Raw genomic sequence first — 20,188 nt, forward strand, 5'->3', positions numbered from 1 at the left:
TATTGGTATTTGGCTAGTCATTGAGCACAATTTGTGCTGTGATTTGAGTCTCTTGTAACCATATTTTTTATCATAGTGGAACCTTGATTGACTGGCTTGTGCCCGTGGTTTTTACTTCTCACATTGATTCAAGAAACTCTGAAGACGCCAAGGGCATTTGTAGCAGATCACCTGGTCCTTCAGATAAGCAAGTCGACGGAGAAAGCAGCGAGAAGCCATAAGTCCTTGACGCAAGAAACTCTGAGATCGCCGAGAATTAGAGCATGTCGAGGAGAGAAGGTGAATGTGATGCAGGTCTGCGCCACCCATGAGCCAGACACTTGGATAACACAGTACAAGCAGTGCCTGGCAGATGGCCTCCTCCCACTGGATCCGACAGAAGCTAGGAAGGTAAAGAAAAATTCCAGCAAATACACATTGATTGATGGCGATCTGTACAGGTTTGGGTTCACTCACCCACTCCTGGAATGCGTACACGGCGAGAAGTGCACGAGGATCATGGCAGAGCTCCACGAGGGTATATGCGGAAGCCACGTTGGGGGTCGAGCTCTGGCCGCGAGGACTCTCCGTGCAGGCTACTACTGGCCTCTGTTTCTTTGCAGGTTCTTGAGGTGGATCTCAAAGAGGAACGGAGGTTCGAAGCGGTGCGCACGTCGATCCTTTGACGAGGCAGTTTCCAGCGTTCCGGTCAACTCTTGAAGTGTGTTTTGTGTTGCTGCCATTATTTGCTATTGCTCCTCACATATTCTTGCAAGTTGGGGAAATTGTTATCTGCTGCGTATTGCTTTTGTTGAGATATTATTGTTATTGTATTAAATTTCCCATCAACTCAGATATTATTCATAGTTTATTTATATAAGAGTGTGAAAATACTAAAATAATTTTTCCATTGTCTTGGTGACAAATATGAATCACATATGAGAAATCTCTTATATATTAAGACATTTGTAACATTTTTTTTTATAAATATGTAATCACCTTTTTATTTGTAACAACACAAGTGCTAACTATTAATCAAATTTAGAGAAAAAAATATAATTAATCATTAAATTAACTAATTTAGAAATTAAAAATTTATTTGTATATAAAGTGATTTCTCATTACAAGAAAATCATGAAATAGAAACCAATTTTTAGATACTAAAATAATTAGTTGCAATAGTAAATAAATTAGAGACCATTTTAGAAACTAAAAAAAAAATTAGTTTCTATTATTGTTAAATAGTTTCTAAATTGGTATCTAATTTACAACTAAGGTTTTTGCTACCAAATTTAGAAACTAAATAATTGGTACTTAAAACCTTGATTGCTAATTAGATTCCAATTTAGAAACTATTTAACAATAATATAAACTAATTTAGAATTTTTTTTAGTTTCTAAAATGGTTTCTAATTTAGTTACTATTGCAACTAATTATTTTGGTCTCTAAAAATTGGTTTCTATTCCATGATTTTCTTGTAGTGTCTATTATTAATAAAAAATAAAAAATAATTTTAAATTAATATTTAAATTAGCTACCTAAGTTTTAGATACTAATATTTTAGATTTTAAATTGATAACTAAGGTAAGTAATAAGTAGTTAAAATTTTGGTAACTAAGGTTAGATACCAATTTAGAAACTATTTTATAAATTTTAATTAATAATATAAATTATTTTAGATATAAATAATTTTTTAGTTTATAAAATAATTTCTAATTTAGTTAAATAATAATTAATTTTTTTTTCTTTAAAAATATTTTTTATTTAATGATTTTCTTGTAATATAAATAAGTTATTTTATTAAAATCTCTCACAACTCTTCGTATATATACTTGATATTAAGGAAAATTTATACATAAATAATTTCATAAAAATATGCAACTATTTAATAAATTTAAATCATCTTTATTAATTCATATTATTATGATTATGATATGATAGTTAAGTAGGTATAGAGTAATTTCATAAGATTTATCATTAAATATATCTTATGTCTAATTGGTAAAATGCTAAAACATTTATGTTTGTAGTGTAGTTAATTGTCTTTATTTAATTAAAGCGAAATGATTCACACAAAAATTCGTTGTATTAGACATTTTTGTGTGAAGATAACTTTTTTAATTTTATATTTCATTTTTGCATCTTGTTGATTTTTTTTTTGGGTTCCGTGACTTTCAAGTATGGAAAAAAAATAAGCAAACAAAAACACAACTATAACCGTACAAACACCTCAAAACTTACCTCAATATCAATGTTTACCACCAGTCACAACAAACAACTACCATTACTTGAAAATAAAAAAGAAGATACTACACTCTCCAACATATTCGGACTGGATATAGTTGAAATTAAAAAAAATATATAGATGTGTAGGGGAAGGTAAGAAAGTGTAGGGGAAATTTGCCTAATGAAGCCTTAGTTTTTTTCTTTTGCCTTTTTATTATTATTATTAAAAATGTGTTTATAAAGATGGCTTCTCAAAAGGAAGCTATATACACACACATGACTTTACAATATTTTGTAGGAATGAATAAGTGTTGTCTAATGCACCTATATTACATAGTGAAATATAAATGTTTATGTTTGATTTGATTGTGTAGTTTTAGCACGACCAAGACATTTCCTTCTGTATCTCCATGCAACCTGAATGCTTGTTGCTGCAAAGCATCTCCAATAAGGTGATTCATACCTATCATAACATCATGGACAATAAGGGATAATTAATTTCATAGTTAAATGCATGTTTAAGGAGATATACCTAATTCCCATTATTTAAGGACTAACATCATCAAATATTTGACTATTTTATTAGGTCATAAAACTATGTAATTTTTTTTTTATAAATTACAAAAAAATTATTAAATAGCAACCAAATTTAGAAATTAAAAATAATTAGTCATTATATTAATTAAATTAGATACTAATTTAGAGACTAAAAATTATTGGTATCTAAAGTGGTTTCTATTATTAATACAAATTTATAAAATAGTTTCTAAATTAGTATTTAAATTAACTACTTAGATTTTAGTTACTAATATTTTAGTTTTTAAATTGGTATCTAACCCCTCAACTACCAAGGTTTTAGTTACTTACTATTTTATTTTCTAAATTAGTCTCTATCGGTCTTTTAGAATCTAAAATATTAGTAACTAAAACCTAAGTAGCTAAGAGGGTTAGATACCAATTTAAAAACTATTTTATAAATTTTTATTAATAACAAAAATTAATTTAGATACCAATAATTGTTTTAGTTTATAAAATGATCTTTAATTTAATCAAATAATAACTAAATATTTTGATCTATAAAATTAATTTTTATTTAATATTTTTCTTGTAATGATAATCTATGTCTTCACTTTTTTTTTATTTTGCTCACTATCAAATTTAAAAATCATGGAGAAGGTACGAAGAGACACTAAATATAAACATTTATTTTAGTAATAATTTAAACCTTCTTGAGAGACCAATCCTTTCAACTGGACTCAGTCCTAGGTCCTTCTTACACTTGACTATGTAGTCTTTTATTTGTGTTGAAGCATTTAGTTCTTCACTGACTTTTGACAAAGTTCATGGAAAAGGGGACCAAGTATTCATATGTTGGACTTTGTGAAATCAAAATTCAAACATGCTGCAGTACATTGGATAATTTGCTTTTATTCTCAATCAATTTATTTTTCCACAGAAAGACTAATTCAAAAAGAACCACATTTTATAAACATATGTAGGGTCTACAACAATATTATAAAAAATGATTTTTTTTTCAGTAAAAAATAACTTTACATGGACTGTTTGAAAAAATATAAGGATGAAAAGCTTAAAAAACACATGAAATTTTCTAAAAATATGTGTGTATATTATCTTGAATTTAAATTGATTTTCACAAATTATCCTGTTGCTCATTTTCTTGAATTGAATGAGAAAAATACATGTTTTTTACCTCTATAAAAAGACAAACACTTGATACAATCAAAGTCATATATATGACCGTGTACACTACAAGAAAATCATGAAATAGAAACCAACTTTTAGAGACCATAATAATTAGTTGCAATAGTAACTAAATTAGATACCATTTTAGAAACTAAAACAAAAATTGGTTTCTAAATTAGTTTTTATTATTATTATTAAATAATTTCTAAATTGGTATCTAATTAGCAACCAAAGTTTTAACTACCAATTATTTAGTTTTTAAATTTGATCTCTAAAACCTTGGTTGCTAATTAGATACCAATTTAGAAACTATTTAACAATAATAGAAACTAATTTAGAAACCAATTTTTTTTTAGTTTCTCAAATGGTCTTTAATTTAGTTACTATTGTAACTAATTATTTTGGTATCTTAAAATTGGTTTCTATTTCATGATTTTTTTTAGTGGTAAGAAAAGGTTTATGAGAAGATAAAGAAAATTAGGAAGAATCACATAGCCAAACATAAAATGGGACAAGAAGATAACCTTATGGCTCCTCGAACACGGGAATTCCTAAAGAATCTTGCAAATAGGCCTATAACTTCTTCAAGGTCTGCTGTTCTGAGGGAAAATGCCTTCACATGTGTTAAGCAACATACTGTTCTGTTACTCACCAACTTTGGCCTCGGAATACTTTCTTTTCTGCAACCTGCAAGACAAACTTCAAATAAGTTAATGTTGTTGACTTTTGCAATGTGAACTTTAAGTTTAACTTAATTTTATAAAATTGACTTATATAAGATGAGATTTACATCTACTTATACTATGAAATGTTCTTATTATTAATCTCTGAAACATGTGCCTATTAAAAGTAATTCTATAAAGGATATTACTAATGAGCACCTTTTAAGAGTTTGGTGAAGAAGCCTTAAACATAATGACTTATTAAATGCTTTACTTAATTATACATTTGATTCTTCAACTATATTCATTTCAGAGACTTGATCTCCCTCATTTTTGTTTCTGATAATTGGTCTCTTTTTATAGTTATACAGTTTTGATTCATCTTGTTATAATCATGGAAACAAGAAGAAAGAAAAAATAGATAGTATATAATCAAGAACATCTAGATCATGTATTAGAATATCCTCTATTTATTGTATTGATTCAATTTTCTATATATAAATTTGTGTTGTCTTATAAACACAGCTGAATATGCCAAAAAGAAAAACCCAGTAAAGACACTGTTAAGGTTAAGTGAGGGACTAAATTTGCAAAATGATGATTGGAAAAGAGATCAGAAGTTCAAATAAGTCTAAATAAATCAAATTAATTGAAAATGCAAGCATTAAATGATTATTATATATTCCATATGATAAATGCTTCCATTTTTTCATAACATTTTCTATACTTTTATGTCAAACAGTACCTTGGAGGAGTTGTTACTTTTCTAATATTTGCCTTCTAGAAATGAAGTGTACCTTTGCTTGCTAAGGGATGCTCAAGACACCATGTCAGAAGTTCTTCACCACAGACACTCCCTTCATAAAGGGGAGCACTGATTCCATCTTCGCCAACGCTCTCCAACTTTCCACGCACAACAAAAACCATCTTCTCTACCAAACCACCATCATACAAAATTTTGCTTCCTTTGATATATGTTTTTTGTCTTAGCCTCTCACATATGGCATCCAAGATATGCTCATCCAACAACGCAAAAATTCGAACCTGCAGCATATAAAAAACAATGTAAGATCCATTTAAGCTTGAAGTATGGGCAATGCACAAAATCACCCAATAAAACTCGACTGACTTAGCATAATGGGAACACTAAGGATCAAATTCTTGAGCATATGAACGTAGACGTTATAACACTCTGTCATGAACAAGTTTTAACATCAAGCTATAACTGACTACAAAGCTATAGCCTGCCTCAAAAAAAGAAACATGCAAAATCTATGTAACCAGTGAATTGATGACAAGGAAACTACTGTACTAACTTTCTTAATAAATGTGAAGAGATGACGTCTAATATCCCTTTGGAGATCTTCTGGCAAATTCTCCAGGAGCATTTCTTCATTCACCCCCTTTGTTGCAGCCCAGTTAAAACGTTCAGCTTGTCGCACTCTCCTACATGACAGACCAATCAAATCATATAAGTGGAATGGAATATCTCTCACTTTATATCACCTAGACAAATCTTATGATTTCAATGCTTGAATTAAAGTGGCAAATTGTAAAACTGCTTTTAAGCATTTGCTCAAGGAAACATGAAATAGCCTCCAGTAGGGTGGCAATAATTAGTAGCTAGGATATTGATTCAGAGGAAGGAATTAAGTTTTTGGACGAAGTAAGGTTGGTAAATAGTCTCTTTTTAAGTTGTAGATAACCCTTTTCCATCAACACTCTTTTCCTAGAGATTGCCTGTGCATAATGCATTTTAGCAAAACAAAACATGCATTCAAGTGGAAGCACATTCAGACACACATAAACTAGAGATTCAAGAAATTTTAAATTATCCAGGTAAAAAAGAAAAACAAACTATCTTTGGTCTCTCAATAAAAGATTCTCTAATAGTTGTTGACTTGAGTGGATCAATTTTGACCTGTAAAGTAGTAGTATTTTCTTATTGAAGTTAATACATATATTGCCAAAAAAATTGGTGTTTTGGAAAGGAGTAGAGATATAACAAGACAAAATTTTAACCAATTTAACAACAAATATGAACGCAAAACAAGCCTGACCGAAATGGGAAAGGATGATACCTTCGTAGATGGTCTGCTAAGCACCAATGGCTCATCCATTGCTCAACATCACGTTGTCTATTTGACATCTCCTGCTTCCTTTTAAGAGAAAGTAAGAAGATCATATATATATATATATGTATGTATATGTATGTATAACATGTTATTAACTATTTAACACATAACAAGTGGCAAAGTTATTAGCCATAACCACTATAGGAAAACTACCAGGATATAATATTCATAAGGGCTCTTCTAGTTTAAAAGCATCAATTCAAAAAGTCCCAATTCCAAAATCATGAAACCTGTAATGAACTTCTATTCAGTTTACATTTACATCAAAGTAAAGGTAACAACTTTAGAAAATGCAGTATTAACCCAACCAGAGATACAGGGGAGAGAAAGCAGTGCAACTCTTTTCCCTTTATGAAGCTAACAAATCTTCGGTATTCAAGGTAGATCATTAGATAACTTTGTAAACTATTCCTTAAAGGAACTCTAAAACATTACTTGTTTAAGAGAGGTGGAGAGAATACAATGCTGTCCTAAAACAACGCTTGTTAGTCATTATACTGTGTTCTATGTATAAATTCATGTAGTTTTCCATATATGAAGCTAGGCATTCTACCTGCGTCCAAAATCCTGAAGAATTTTCTGTATGTTTCCAATGAGAAGAGCAAACAGCAACAGTCCTGACCCAAGAATGGCCTTAGTAAAAAGGACTTCGGGAAGATAATAGCTAGGGGTTAAATTCCCAGTCAGTGTACTAAGTTGCTGCAGAAAACACAGGCATAGAGCATTAGTAGGATTTCATCTATTTGAAAAATAAAATAGTGAACTAAAAGGCATGCCATTTATATGCAACAACAAAGTATCTTGTTCCCAAGATAATTTCAATGTGGCTTTTCCTGATTCATGGATATTCATTTTGGAATTTCGTGCTCTAAGACACAGTAATATGCTTGCTATCTTTCCTCAATTTTCAACACTAGGCAAGCTTTATGTTCCTAAGTTCTAATAGAAACACACCTCACAAATATTCTGGTAACATGATAAACTTGAAGATAATAAACACGGTTACCTGGAATCCCCAAAATGATGAATAGAAATATCTGGTTGGCATATTAGGATGTGCGGTAAGGTTGACAGCTTTAAGAAAGATACCATAACCATCACGAAAACCATCTTCAGTGAAACAAGCACTTGCAACAGCATTGTTCGTCCAATTAAGCCAACTTGCATTATGTTGATATTCTCCAGTATTTCCATGCCCACAATAAATGAATTTTGTGCATCCAGTAATATGTGTGGTATCACAGGCATCTTTTAGACACTGATTAACCCTCTGGGAGAAGAAATAGAGAGAATGCTGAGACTAATAACTGAATATGAACCTTTATTTGATGTAGCCACCTAAATGAAATTCCCCAACTTTTAATTGAATCTCTTATCATCATTTCATTATTAGTTGGTAGTAATAAAATGTGTGTGTGTGAGAGAGTGAATGCGAGATGAATTTTCTTCATTTCAATAATAGTACACTTTGCTTGAGCATAATTTACATTCCACTTGAACAATAATGCACTATATAAAAAATATCAGAAGTACACAACCATGTTCTTTTTCTCACTTGAGCACAACTTTAGAAAATAATGCTTTAAAACTTAATGTAGCTCATAAAACCATAGGGACTCATTTCCTTTACAATTTAAACTGAATTCCAATGCTATGTCAATTTAAAATTAGAAAGTATAGAAAAAAAAGGGCAGGAAATAGGTTCCACTGAAAAAGAAATACAATTATATAAAGGAAAGGTCTTAACCTACCCGCAAACTGAAGTGGTACCACCAGGACCCAACAACGTGTCCAGATAGTATAAAGGTCAAAAGATTTATAAAGATATTTAACAATGGGGACTCAAATACTAATCCATCTGGAGAACACACCATAGGAAAAAACCTTAACAATCTGGGAAAATACTGAAGCATCATCAGAACAACGAAAAGTTCATTTTCATAGTTTGCTCCTGAAGTATCTGTCGCCAAGTTCTTTTGTAGGACAAGCAATATGAATATCTGCAAATATTACACACTATTATACCATGACCGGGAGTTTGACAAATATACAATTATTCACACAAATTTGCTTCCATCTTGATAAAATGGTATACACCCAAAGTTAGTGACAAGGAATGAAAACAGACAATTCCCATTACTTTGTAGTGTATATTGTATACTTGAACATAAAAAAATCATATTAGATGCAATGATATGGCTTTGAAAATAACCAGAAAGGGATGGAGAGAGATTTACCTGAGGAAGAGGAAGTACAACAAATAAGTCAATAAAAAAATATGTCTTAATGTAATGAAGAGCTATTTTCTTAGGATGGTCGACTAACTCCCCAGCACCAACCACCCTAGACTCAGGAGCCACATAAGCCAACCTAAACTGCAGAGAATCAACACGAAAGAATTAATTGAGCTCTGTTGCATCAGAATAGAGTACCAACATAGATTTGTGAACAAATAAAACTAGATTCAAGATCATCACATGTCTCTGTTTGGTAACAACATTACAGGAACACTACAGTCTCAACCTCCACACTTTTTCACTAATGATAGTTGTGATTGTTACACAAAACGAAGCTCACAGGAAAGAAATTGGCACAAAATGGTATCGAAGCCAAATTTTAAATTCAATAGAAAAATTTGGCATACTCTGCAAGTCTGTGATCCGATAATTTTCATATAGATTTTTATAATTGATGAAAAAGAAAACAAACAAAAATGATTCATAGGTTGCTTTAAGGAACATTCAGCAGATTATCATATATTCTCTTAGTAACAATATTTGAAAACTTGTAAATACATGTCTCAAAGTAACAATATAGTACTCTGACTTAATATAAGAAAAATAGTTAAACAGTTACAGAGAAGTAAACAACCCAAGAAAATTCTTAAAAGTTACCTGAAGAGCAATGCGTAGAAAGTTTATGAAATCAGTGATGCTTCTAAGTGCAAGAAGAACTTTTGTAAAAGCCCAGTTTATACCAATACATTTATTTTCCTGCATAAAAAAGTCAGAAAACTTAGAGCACGTTAGACACTTCACAGAGAATTGAAGACATGTTAATCGCTTAATCAGAGACAACAAGAATCACGTAGTGACTATTACTTGAATTATGAATTACGATGCCAATAAATTAGTGAGGTGAACACCTACAAATTAACTTCCTTCTTGTACAAAGACGACTTAGGTCAATAAGGTAATAAAAGAGCCAATAATGTTGTTTGGTAATATTGGAAAAAATATAAACTCTGTTATTAATATATATCCTTTCCAAAGAGAACTTGATTTCCTGGATATTTGTATCAATCCTGCTTATGTTATAGTAAATGGCCACTGACTATATTTTTCTTTGAGGCATATATCCAACACACTCCAACCTATATAACAAGTTTAAAGGCCAAGTTCCATCCAAGTTTGATCACAACAGGCAATTCATGAATGTTTCCTATCATGTCATGGTTAAATAATCCCCATTTCCAATAGTGAAATGTAAATAGTAACTTTAGAAATACTAACTGAAGCAGGTTATTGGACATTTTTAGCATGCAAAATAAAACCTCATAATCTGAAATACAATTGCTGATATATAATGTTTCAAGACATATAGATTTGGGAAACAAAATGAGATGAAAACACCAAATTCTAAGGTGTCTTGATAAGCTAGAGTGTTTCTTGACTATCTTAAGTTATAAGGATCACCATGTCATTGATATAATTATTTGTTGTGAAGTGATCAGAGCTCATATTGGTAGAAACAAAGATTAGTAAGCAACAAGATACAGCATGCAATATTTTGAATCATAATAAAGGAGTTAAACCATACCTTCTGCACAGAGAGCAAGAAGAGAAATAACGGATCCACAAAAAATGTCACCCAGCAACAAATTGTAAAAAAATTACTCCATTGTTGTACAAGTTTATTGTGAGGATTCATAATTCTAGGAACATGGGGAATCAAGAAAGTAAAAAGCTTTCTCGCCCAATCCTTGGCCTCCCCGTAAAGAGTACTGCGAAACTGAAAATGTTAAAAGTTGAAATTCATTGAGTAAATGGAGTTAATACTGTCAAAGTGATTCATAAGATCAAATATCCACAAATGGAAAAATAGATTTCAAAATTTGAAAGATTATTGCCTACATAACCAAACATAGAGCTGCAACATTTATATACATGCATCACAAAATGGTATGTAATTCCATTTTAGGTCCAACAGCAGTAGCAATTCCAAATCTCATTACCTTGTGAAAAAATATTTTATGGAAACAACAAAGTAGTCACAATAAGAATAAAATACACCATAATACTATGTAAAACATAGAAATCTCTGGCTGCTTCAGAAGTTGTAGTTTCAAATAATTCCATAGGCATCATTAGAAAATCATCATATTAAAGCATAAGCAATTCTTACAATTAAACTCTATAGCAGAAGCATACATATGTTGTATAAAATTCTTGACCATTATACATGCAAAAACTTAAGAACCTTGACACACAAAGTGTAATCTAAGGAAACTTCAACATATAGTAGTCATTAGCTTCTTAAGAGAAAAGAAAGGATAATTTATTTTATACCTTATGATTAATTTGCTGAGTAGCTTTGAAGTAGGTTGGGCACGTTGTACAATATGGATCACTACACATTCCCTGTGGACCGGACCTAACTAAATGTTCATTCTTGCTAGCATAGTAGGTCTGCAAATCATTTTCACCCATGATGCCACAGCATGAAGAAAAAATTTCAGTCTTACTTTCTTCTGGTTGTGGCTTGGGTGCTACTTTATTCTGCCGAGAAAGGTTTTCGGGTCTATTAGTATCATGCAATGGACCACTCATCTGATTAAATGGAGTTATTCTCTGAATCCTTAGGGGACCAGTGTATCCCACACTATTAGTATCTCTTTCATATGGCTCTGTGAGAGTCGTAGGAATAGAAATTGATACACTTTGAGTCCTAGATATATGCCTTGGGAGTATAGAATCAACGACTTCAGTTGATACTTGGGGATGACTATCTGATAGAAATGGTACCTCATCTTTCTCAAAATTAGCCATGTGTTCTGCAAATTATAAAAAAAAAAAGAGAATCAAAATCTCAATTTCTATGTCAAAACAGTGATATCAAAGTCAAATTAATCCACCTATGCACAAAACAGAATAAGTGAAAAAAACAAAAACATACAGAGTGACAAGAAAGAAGAGCATTCAATGACCATCATATATATGTGAAAATGAAACATAATGTACTATAAGGATACAAGGAATCCCTTTCACATAAACTTACAGTCCATGCAATTAAGACTCAAATGATTGAAACTGACGTTAGAACAATGAAACTTTAAGGTACAAGAGATGACATGATGGTGGGAAAAAACAACCAGAAAAAACAATAAAAGTTCATTTTCTTTTTCAAATTAATTTTGGAAAGTCTCCCATCCCCACTCTACTATCTCTTTTTCTACTCTTGACAAAATCACATCCTTTCATGAAGAAAAAAAAATGAAAAACAAAACAAAGCCAAGAGTTTTTGTGACAGCACCAGTAGGTTTCCAAATTATACAGGCTCAAGGGTTCCTCTATACCATTACTTCCTGAGAAATGAAAATGAAAAGTAAAGCATGTACTGCTATAATTAAGCACAAGCTTATCCCCCTCCCCACCAACCAAGCATTTTGAACAGAGTCTAAATATCTTAAAGTGGGTTATTTTACAAGGAACAACACTGTTCTCTCATCATTAGAAATGGTGAAATCATCAAACACAAAGGGGACATGTTTATTGGCACTATCCCAGAAAGAATCCATACAGGTTATAGTAAAGAGTGACCAAAGCAAGCAAAAGGGTATGAAGAAGTAAAGATATAAGAGATTGATTCCATTACCAAGTATAGAAAAACAAGGAAACAAAGGGTGAGACCTGTTTTAAGGTATCAAAATAATAAGAAGTCAGAGTCTTTGGGTTATATATATATAGATAGATAGATAAGGTAAGGATCATGAGTGAGAAAGAGAGAGAAAAGGTGACTGAGTCTGAGTCATTGAGGGAAACTTTGAGGAAAGAACAGTGTGAACTAATGTACCTGAAAGCAGAAAAAGCACAAGCATTGCATTGTGCTGTGTCTGGTCTGTTTTTCCCACACTCTTTCCAGTTTGATCCGTTTAACAAGTTTTTTGCTACTTTCACAAAACTTAGATAATGACTTTTAATAATAACCTATTTTCCCAACTACGTAGTTCCAAAACAATTTAATATCTTTGCCCAATCAAATATCATACAAAATCTACATAACAACCTATGTTCATAGTCTAAATAAATCTACACTACAATAACAGCATTGCGCTTTTCGGTGTGTGCTTTTCCCACACACTTCCCTCTTTGCTCCTACTAACAAGTTCGCAACTTTGGCTACTTTCTCAAAACTTAAATAATGATTTTTAATAATAACCTATTTTCCCAACATACTTAATTCTAAAACAAATTAGTATCTTTGTCTAATTAAATATCATACAAAGTCTGTTGATTCTAATTAGAAAATGTAGTTACTTGAATAAAATAAAAAAAATATTTAGAGTTTCCATTTTAATACTCAAATTTGTTTATCGTTTCCATATTACCTTAAGAATCACTATTTTTAATTCATAATTAATAGTGTAAAGAAATCTACACTAAACACGTATGTTCATAAAAAAAATCATTTTTATTATAATTTATTTTATCTCGTTTTTAAATAAAGTAAATTATCTAAAGATTCTTTATTTCTTGTTTTTCGTTATGATTTGATCATAAATCTTCATGGTAACAGTTGAGAAAATTGTTTCTCTCAACTTGTTCTACCACATATTGAATTTTGGTAATGTTTGGTTAATATGTTTTAGATTGCTAGATTTTGGAGTGTTTTTTCTACTATAGTTAATTTTTACTATAATAATGAATTTCAGATAAGGGAAACTAGTTGTGTTTGAATATAACCTTAGGGTAGTTGGTTTAGATAATAAATTAATCTGGACGTTGCATTATACATGTTTAAGTGTATAGTAGTTAAAATGAATTTGAATGATTTTGTATATATGGAATTGATTGAAGAAATATGGTCTCAGGTTTATTTTCGCTTAAGTGAGAAAATTTTCATTAAAGCAAGTTCCTTCTCTATTAAGCTAAAAAATCTCGCTCAAGTTAAAAGTTCATTCTCAGTTGAGCTAGACTAAAAAAAAACTTCTTCCAAATGTTTTTCTTTCTTTCTTTTCTTAATGTATTTTTAGTGATTTGAATTTTGCATGAATTCATTTTTTTATGTGTAAAGTAGACATTTGTTTGTATATTTAATTAATTAGTGAACTTTTTAAATGTTATATAATGTATGTTTATATATATATATATGAATGATATTGTATGGTCAATTAAACTGTACAAATCCTAAATGATATAGATTGACGTGAATGATGGAAGATGTATGAAATTAAGATATAGGTGCAATTGATTTGAGAAATCTTAAATAATTGATTTGAGAAATCTTAAATAATATATGAATGATTGATATGCTTTGTATGTGAATGATGAAAGCTTGTATGAAATTGATGTCATACATTTGGGATAATGTATGAGATGTTATGTAATGGTATATTAAGTATGAAAAACCTATGTGTTAACATAGATTTTTGTTGACCTAATTTGGCAAGTGTATCAAGTTAGAAGTAATAATTTCTCTCAAAAAATGGATATCAAACTCCTAATGAACAGTTTTATTAAAATTTTAATGTGTAGCATTCACTAGATATTGAAATGTGTGCAGTAAATTGATTCAAGGTATATGATCTTTCTCACTCGTTTGTATTTTGATAAATAAAAGCATACAACGTTCTTACTCAATTGATATTGATGTCATTCATATTGATTCCTCACATATGAGATTATTAAGATAATCTCCTAAACATTGATTCCTCAACTATTTAGCAAAATTTCTTATCATTAAGAAAAGATGTTATAAAGCATTTGATATATAATAATTTATTCTTAGGATTAGAACACATAAAGTATTTTCATTAAAGTAAAATCATCAAAATTACTTCCCAGTCAATTCCAAAGATCTAAACCAAAAATAAAAATTCAAGCTTTAAGCATAAAATAAAAATAACAATATCAAATAAGAGTATAATGCTATAGATAAATATCACCTCACTATATAAGAATTTGAAATTATTGCATTCAATCCCAAAGAAAAGGAATTAGTCACTCATGGTAACCATTACATGCACCAAAAGATTATTGAAAGCAAAAGAAAAAAATCTAGAGTGTTTCCCCTTGACGGTTGCTTCCTAGGGTTTTCTTCTCCTCCTCTAAGTCTTTTGCCCTTATTTCACCTGATTGAGTTTGAATTAAGTGACATCTCTATTCATGATATATTCTTTTGCTTTTGTCTCTCCTTAAATTCCTGAAAATAACACAAAATTGGGAATAAATAATTCTATTAATCTCACAACTCTAAAATATACTATTAATCCTGATTTTTCAAATTAGGGTTGAGTCATACCTTAATCAAAAATTAAAATCAATAAATATCTAACTTTTTGCATGAAATTTAACTAAATAATGACACTTATCAATCTTCTAGCTTCACTGATGATCTAAGTCACGTAGACTAAGGTATCAGGCAGGTAGTGAGAAGTTGGGGGGTCCCTACACATTAACCTGCAAAGACATACAATATTGGATGTTTAGACTTACTCTGATCTTATTGGAGTGGATTAGATGTTACTAGCTAGTAAAGACATACTTAATGAGTTTTTTGGGAGACGATAGATTCATATGCAATGACTATGATTGAAATGAAATCAAAAGTACTAGGGATTGAAAGGAGATCAATGTATTGTGAGACAAATGGATCTATGAGGAGTCAGTATTGAAATGAAAATTATTGTCTTGATGGTACTGAAAGGAATTTGGATTGTGATGATTGATATTTAATATTATATGATAATGATTTATGCAAAATAAAATGGAACTAAATAATTTGAATGATTAATCTAATTGATTTATTTTACTTATATTTTTCTATGTTGGAATTTAATTTTGATAGCTTACCTTTGTATGGGTTGGTTGTGTATGAAGTGCGATAATTGTAATATGTACATGAGCATATATACATGGCCAAGAGAGACTTTAAAAAAAAATAGTACAACATTTTCTTTTATAGTTATTACTATAAAATTTCAGGGTGTTACATTTTTATCTCCATAATTTTCATTAACAAGGAGGAAAGATATAATTCTTAAATGGACTTATTTTTCAAGTAAATACTTTATAGTATTAATTAATATTTTAAGTATTATCTATAACTATATATAATGAGGATTTTTGTTCATAACATTTTTTGGTGTACACAAATTTTTTTGATTTTATCTTTATTAATATATTTAATTTTATTATTATGAGAAAAAGCATTTCGTCATTTCATGTGAATCACTTAAAAATAAAATTATTTTTAATTTTTAATTAACGGAAAACTTTTATATGTAAACTAATTTCTCACTCTTCCTTTAACTTCTTATTTTACGGACTTAAGCCACAATCTTTATGGGAGAAATTTTGTTTTTGGAATAAGGAGACAATAAACAAGAAAATAATTTTTTAAAATTTATTTTATGATTAAAATTAAAAAATATGGATACACAGACAAAAAAACAAAAGCCTTATGTGTTTTCACTAGTATATAGAATAATTATTACAATAACTAAATAAAGAAGTTTCTAATTTATTTATTATAATGTTTTCTTAATTCTTAATAGTTTTAAGTAAAAATAATAATTTTAAATATTTTAATTTCACTAATTAGGAAAAATGTTAAATAGAATTGTAAAAGTTATAATTATTTATTTTTACAAACTGGTTATGGTGACTTGGATCATAATTAAATAATTTTAGTCAACTATTAATTTATTTATTGTATAACTACTAATAGAAAGATGTGTATTTTTCAATAATACTAATATTAATTATTTATTCACGTAAATTTTAAATGTTATTATAAATAAAAAATGTATTCCCTCAATCTTATTCAATATCATCATTGTCAAAAAATATTTGTATATTTAAATATCAACAAAGTTTCCTATAGATATGATTAAACATAATTTAGAAAATAGAGAAAATAAAATAAGTTTAAGTAAGATTCTACCAAGAATAAAGTTGAATATTTTTCATATTTATGTTAAAAAATAATATAAATTGAGACTTCCTTTTTACAACAATGACAACTAAAGAAAAAACTATTACCTTATTATACCACATTCTATCAAAATCCCACACCAAACTTTCTATTTTCTTGCTTTATCTTTGGTATTTTTTTTGGTTCTTTTCTAGAACTTGCCTATCGAGGAGGAGTAGGTAAATTATTAAAATAAAAATAAGACTTTTTATATTATAGACAATATTTTACTATAGAAACAACCTTATTTAAATTACATAATATCATTATAAAAAGCATACCTCTCTTTTTAATATATTAACTCCATACTTTAAAATTAGAATAATAACTTCATCGTATTAAAGTTTAATATGAAACAAATATTTATTTAATATATAATAATTAAGGTTAACGATTTTGATATACAGTTAAAAAAATTCATACGAAAAGAAAAAAGTTATATAAGAATACCTTTTTCATTAAGACTTGTTTGGCAACAAAAGAATAATGAAAGGAGAATAAATGAAGAAATAGAATGAAAAATTGGATTATTTATGTTATAAGCAAAAATTTCATAAAGAAATAAAACAAAATATAAATAATTTGACGATATAATAATTTTTTTAAAATAGTTTACTATAAAAAGCTAATTTTTAAAAATATAAATTAGAATTAAAATAAAAAAAATATCACCAAATTGTCATAACGAAAAAGTTATATTTCAAAAAATAGGATATTAATTATTTAGTTTATTGTACTTCTAGGAAAAAGATGATATTCTACATTATAATATATTAATAAAATATTAATAATACAAATATTTTATAATCTAATATATCTAAACATAAATAATAATAAAATATTTCTGAATAACAAAAAATTAATTAATTTTTTCTCGTTTTTTATTCTTGATTTTGTTTCTATTTTTTGTACAGCTGTGTGAATACTAAATCATCATAAAAAAATAGTTTACAATTAGTTTGTATACAATTCAAAATTTAAATTTAGTTATTTGAAATTAGTTATTTGAAAACTAAATTTAGTTTATATAAACTTCTTATTTTCTTCTTTTGTTAATGCTTAAAATTATCTAGATTCTAACTATTTACAAAATAGAAAGAATGGATACATTTTTCCAAATTTTAATTATAATATTGAGCTTAAGTATCTATCAATTGTACCAAATTTTCTGGATATTTTTAAAAGTGATTGTCATCTAATTCTTTTTCCCGACAGAATAAAGAAAAAGAGCAAAAAGTGGTGACAATTGTCAAAAAGACTTCCTTTAGGTAAAAAAATGCTGATAATTGAACGTTGTCGTTCATTAATTTAATAGCTTTATAGTTTTATACATCACAATACTTTCAAATTAGTGATCAATATCTATCAAACAAATTAACTGAGTACATCTTAAAACATATTGCTAAAATCACTCTTTAAGGCACTTTATAAATAGAATTAAGGTCTATGAAATACCAATTTAATATAAAAATTAATTTAATTATTTATGTTAATTCGAGTCCATTCATTTGATTTTTTATAAATATATAATTAAAATAAAACAAATATATATATATATAATAATATTTATTATTCTATATATATTTAATAACATTTATCACTCTAACCACTTAGATACTAAATAATACTTGAATGTTGCATCACCCTTTATAGTACGGGTGGCAAAGTGGGGCGGGCCGTGCGGGCCAGCCCGCGGCCTAGTGCAAAAAACGCGGAGCGGATTGCTTATTTCAACCCGCTAACCCGCTTAGGCCCGCCCCGCATAACCCGTAGCCTGCGCGGCTAAGTGTGGGGCGGGGCGGATTGGCCCGCATAACCCGCATAACTTTAAAATGTATAATTTTTTTTTCTACATCCCTATATTTTCTTCATCTAGTCTCATATTTTACATTCCAAAATTTTTAATAACATGTTATTACGCATGTTTCATGAAAATAATATTATGAAATCATTTACCTAATGCATCTAAATAAAAAAAAATTCAAAATTTGTATTTAAAAAATTATTTTTTTAATAAATATTTCTTATGCGGGTTGGCCCGCAGGCCCGCGGGCCAACCCTTATGCGGGGCGGGTTAGAAAAATCAGCCCGCAAATTTTATGCGGGACGGGCCAACCCAGCCCGCCTTTTGTGGACCAAGTGCGGGGCGGGCCAGCCCGCATTACCACCCCTACTTTATAGGTACTCATCTCGCGCACTGAAAAGGCTGCTTCTTCCTGCACCTCCATACCTTCTTCTCTCACCTCCATAGATTTTCATATTTCCAAAACTACCCCTCTATAATATTCTGGATTACATAATCTGGAAGTCATTTTTCAAATTTGTAATTAGCTTCCGGATTATATAATCCGGAAGTCTTATTTTTAGATGCATGATTACTTTATGGATTACATAATCCGGAAGTCTTTTTAACTTCCGGATTATGTAATTCGGAAGTCTTTTTCCAAATGCGTTTTCGGATTACATAATCCAGAAGTTATTCTATGGGGTGGCACAAGAAGGATAAAAATGTATTTTCATGTTGTGTATGGAAGTGCCAGAAGAAGATATGGAGGTGCAGGAAGAAACAGTCCACTGAAAATCTAAGATTCAAGCTTTAAGACTCCTATTAATAAAATACTTTATCAAGCTTGTTACATGTTATTGGGCTCAAAGCCCATTTACTATTTTTTTTCTCTTTCAGTTTTGTTTTTGTTGTATATAATCTTGTTTTTTTTTAATGAAAGTTGTTATTTTCTCTGCTCTCTTCTTCTACTCACTCTTTTTTTTTGTTTTATTATTTATTTTCTTTGTTCATTGTGAAATTCGCCTTTTGTGATTTCACTTTCATAATCGTGTGCGGATTATGTGATTATCTTGTTATGGTATCAGATTTCCTCATTTAAAGAACTCTATTGTGTTATCTCATCTTGGTTTTCTTTTAAATCTTCTTTTTGTTTTCTTTTGTGTTCTTATGATGTTTTACCTGTTTTTCTTTGTTGATTTCTTGATTTATTTTTCAGCATGGAAAGAAGACGACTTCATCTGAATGAAAACCCAGTGACTCCTCTTGTCTCGTCGGTCCTCGATTCGAGCAACTATCACTCATGGAGCAATGCTTACGACACTTAGTGCAAAGAAAAAGGTGCACGACTCCTCAACCAGCAAAAATAGATTCAAATTTTTCAGCATAGAATCGATGCAATAACATGGTAGTTCCTCAACCAGCAAAAACATATTCAAATTTTTCAGCATAAAATCGGTGCAATAACATGGTAGTTTTGTGGCTTGTACATTTTGTCTCAGTTC

At 29.5% G+C, this 20,188-nt stretch overlaps 1 protein-coding gene across 4 annotated transcripts; it reads right to left on the minus strand.

Moving 5' to 3' along the window:
- Nucleotides 1-2,439: 2,439 nt before the first annotated feature.
- LOC137837879 (putative cyclic nucleotide-gated ion channel 20, chloroplastic) lies at nucleotides 2,440-12,891 on the minus strand. 4 transcript variants are annotated; one of them, XM_090301901.1, is made up of 14 exons: nucleotides 12,779-12,840; nucleotides 12,581-12,615; nucleotides 11,275-11,759; nucleotides 10,526-10,717; nucleotides 9,601-9,699; nucleotides 8,944-9,081; nucleotides 8,458-8,706; nucleotides 7,713-7,976; nucleotides 7,260-7,405; nucleotides 6,653-6,730; nucleotides 5,888-6,017; nucleotides 5,369-5,615; nucleotides 4,434-4,596; nucleotides 2,440-2,668 (listed from the first exon to the last, which is right to left on the minus strand). In XM_090301901.1, exons 3-14 carry the CDS (start codon nucleotides 11,752-11,754, stop codon nucleotides 2,557-2,559), a joined length of 2,298 nt encoding a protein of 765 aa, XP_090158027.1. In that variant the 5' UTR covers nucleotides 11,755-11,759; nucleotides 12,581-12,615; nucleotides 12,779-12,840; the 3' UTR covers nucleotides 2,440-2,556. The 4 variants fall into 4 exon arrangements, 2 of the variants coding, with proteins under 2 accessions (XP_090158027.1, XP_068503143.1); XM_068647042.2 differs by lacking the exon at nucleotides 12,581-12,615 and having other exon boundaries at nucleotides 12,779-12,888; XR_016520699.1 differs by lacking the exons at nucleotides 2,440-2,668; nucleotides 4,434-4,596; nucleotides 12,779-12,840 and having other exon boundaries at nucleotides 7,713-8,044; nucleotides 12,581-12,710.
- Nucleotides 12,892-20,188: the final 7,297 nt, after the last annotated feature.

Source organism: Phaseolus vulgaris, chromosome 4, assembly GCF_051622355.1.
Source record: "Phaseolus vulgaris cultivar YP4 chromosome 4, ASM5162235v1, whole genome shotgun sequence".
Classification (NCBI taxonomy): Eukaryota; Viridiplantae; Streptophyta; class Magnoliopsida; order Fabales; family Fabaceae; genus Phaseolus; species Phaseolus vulgaris.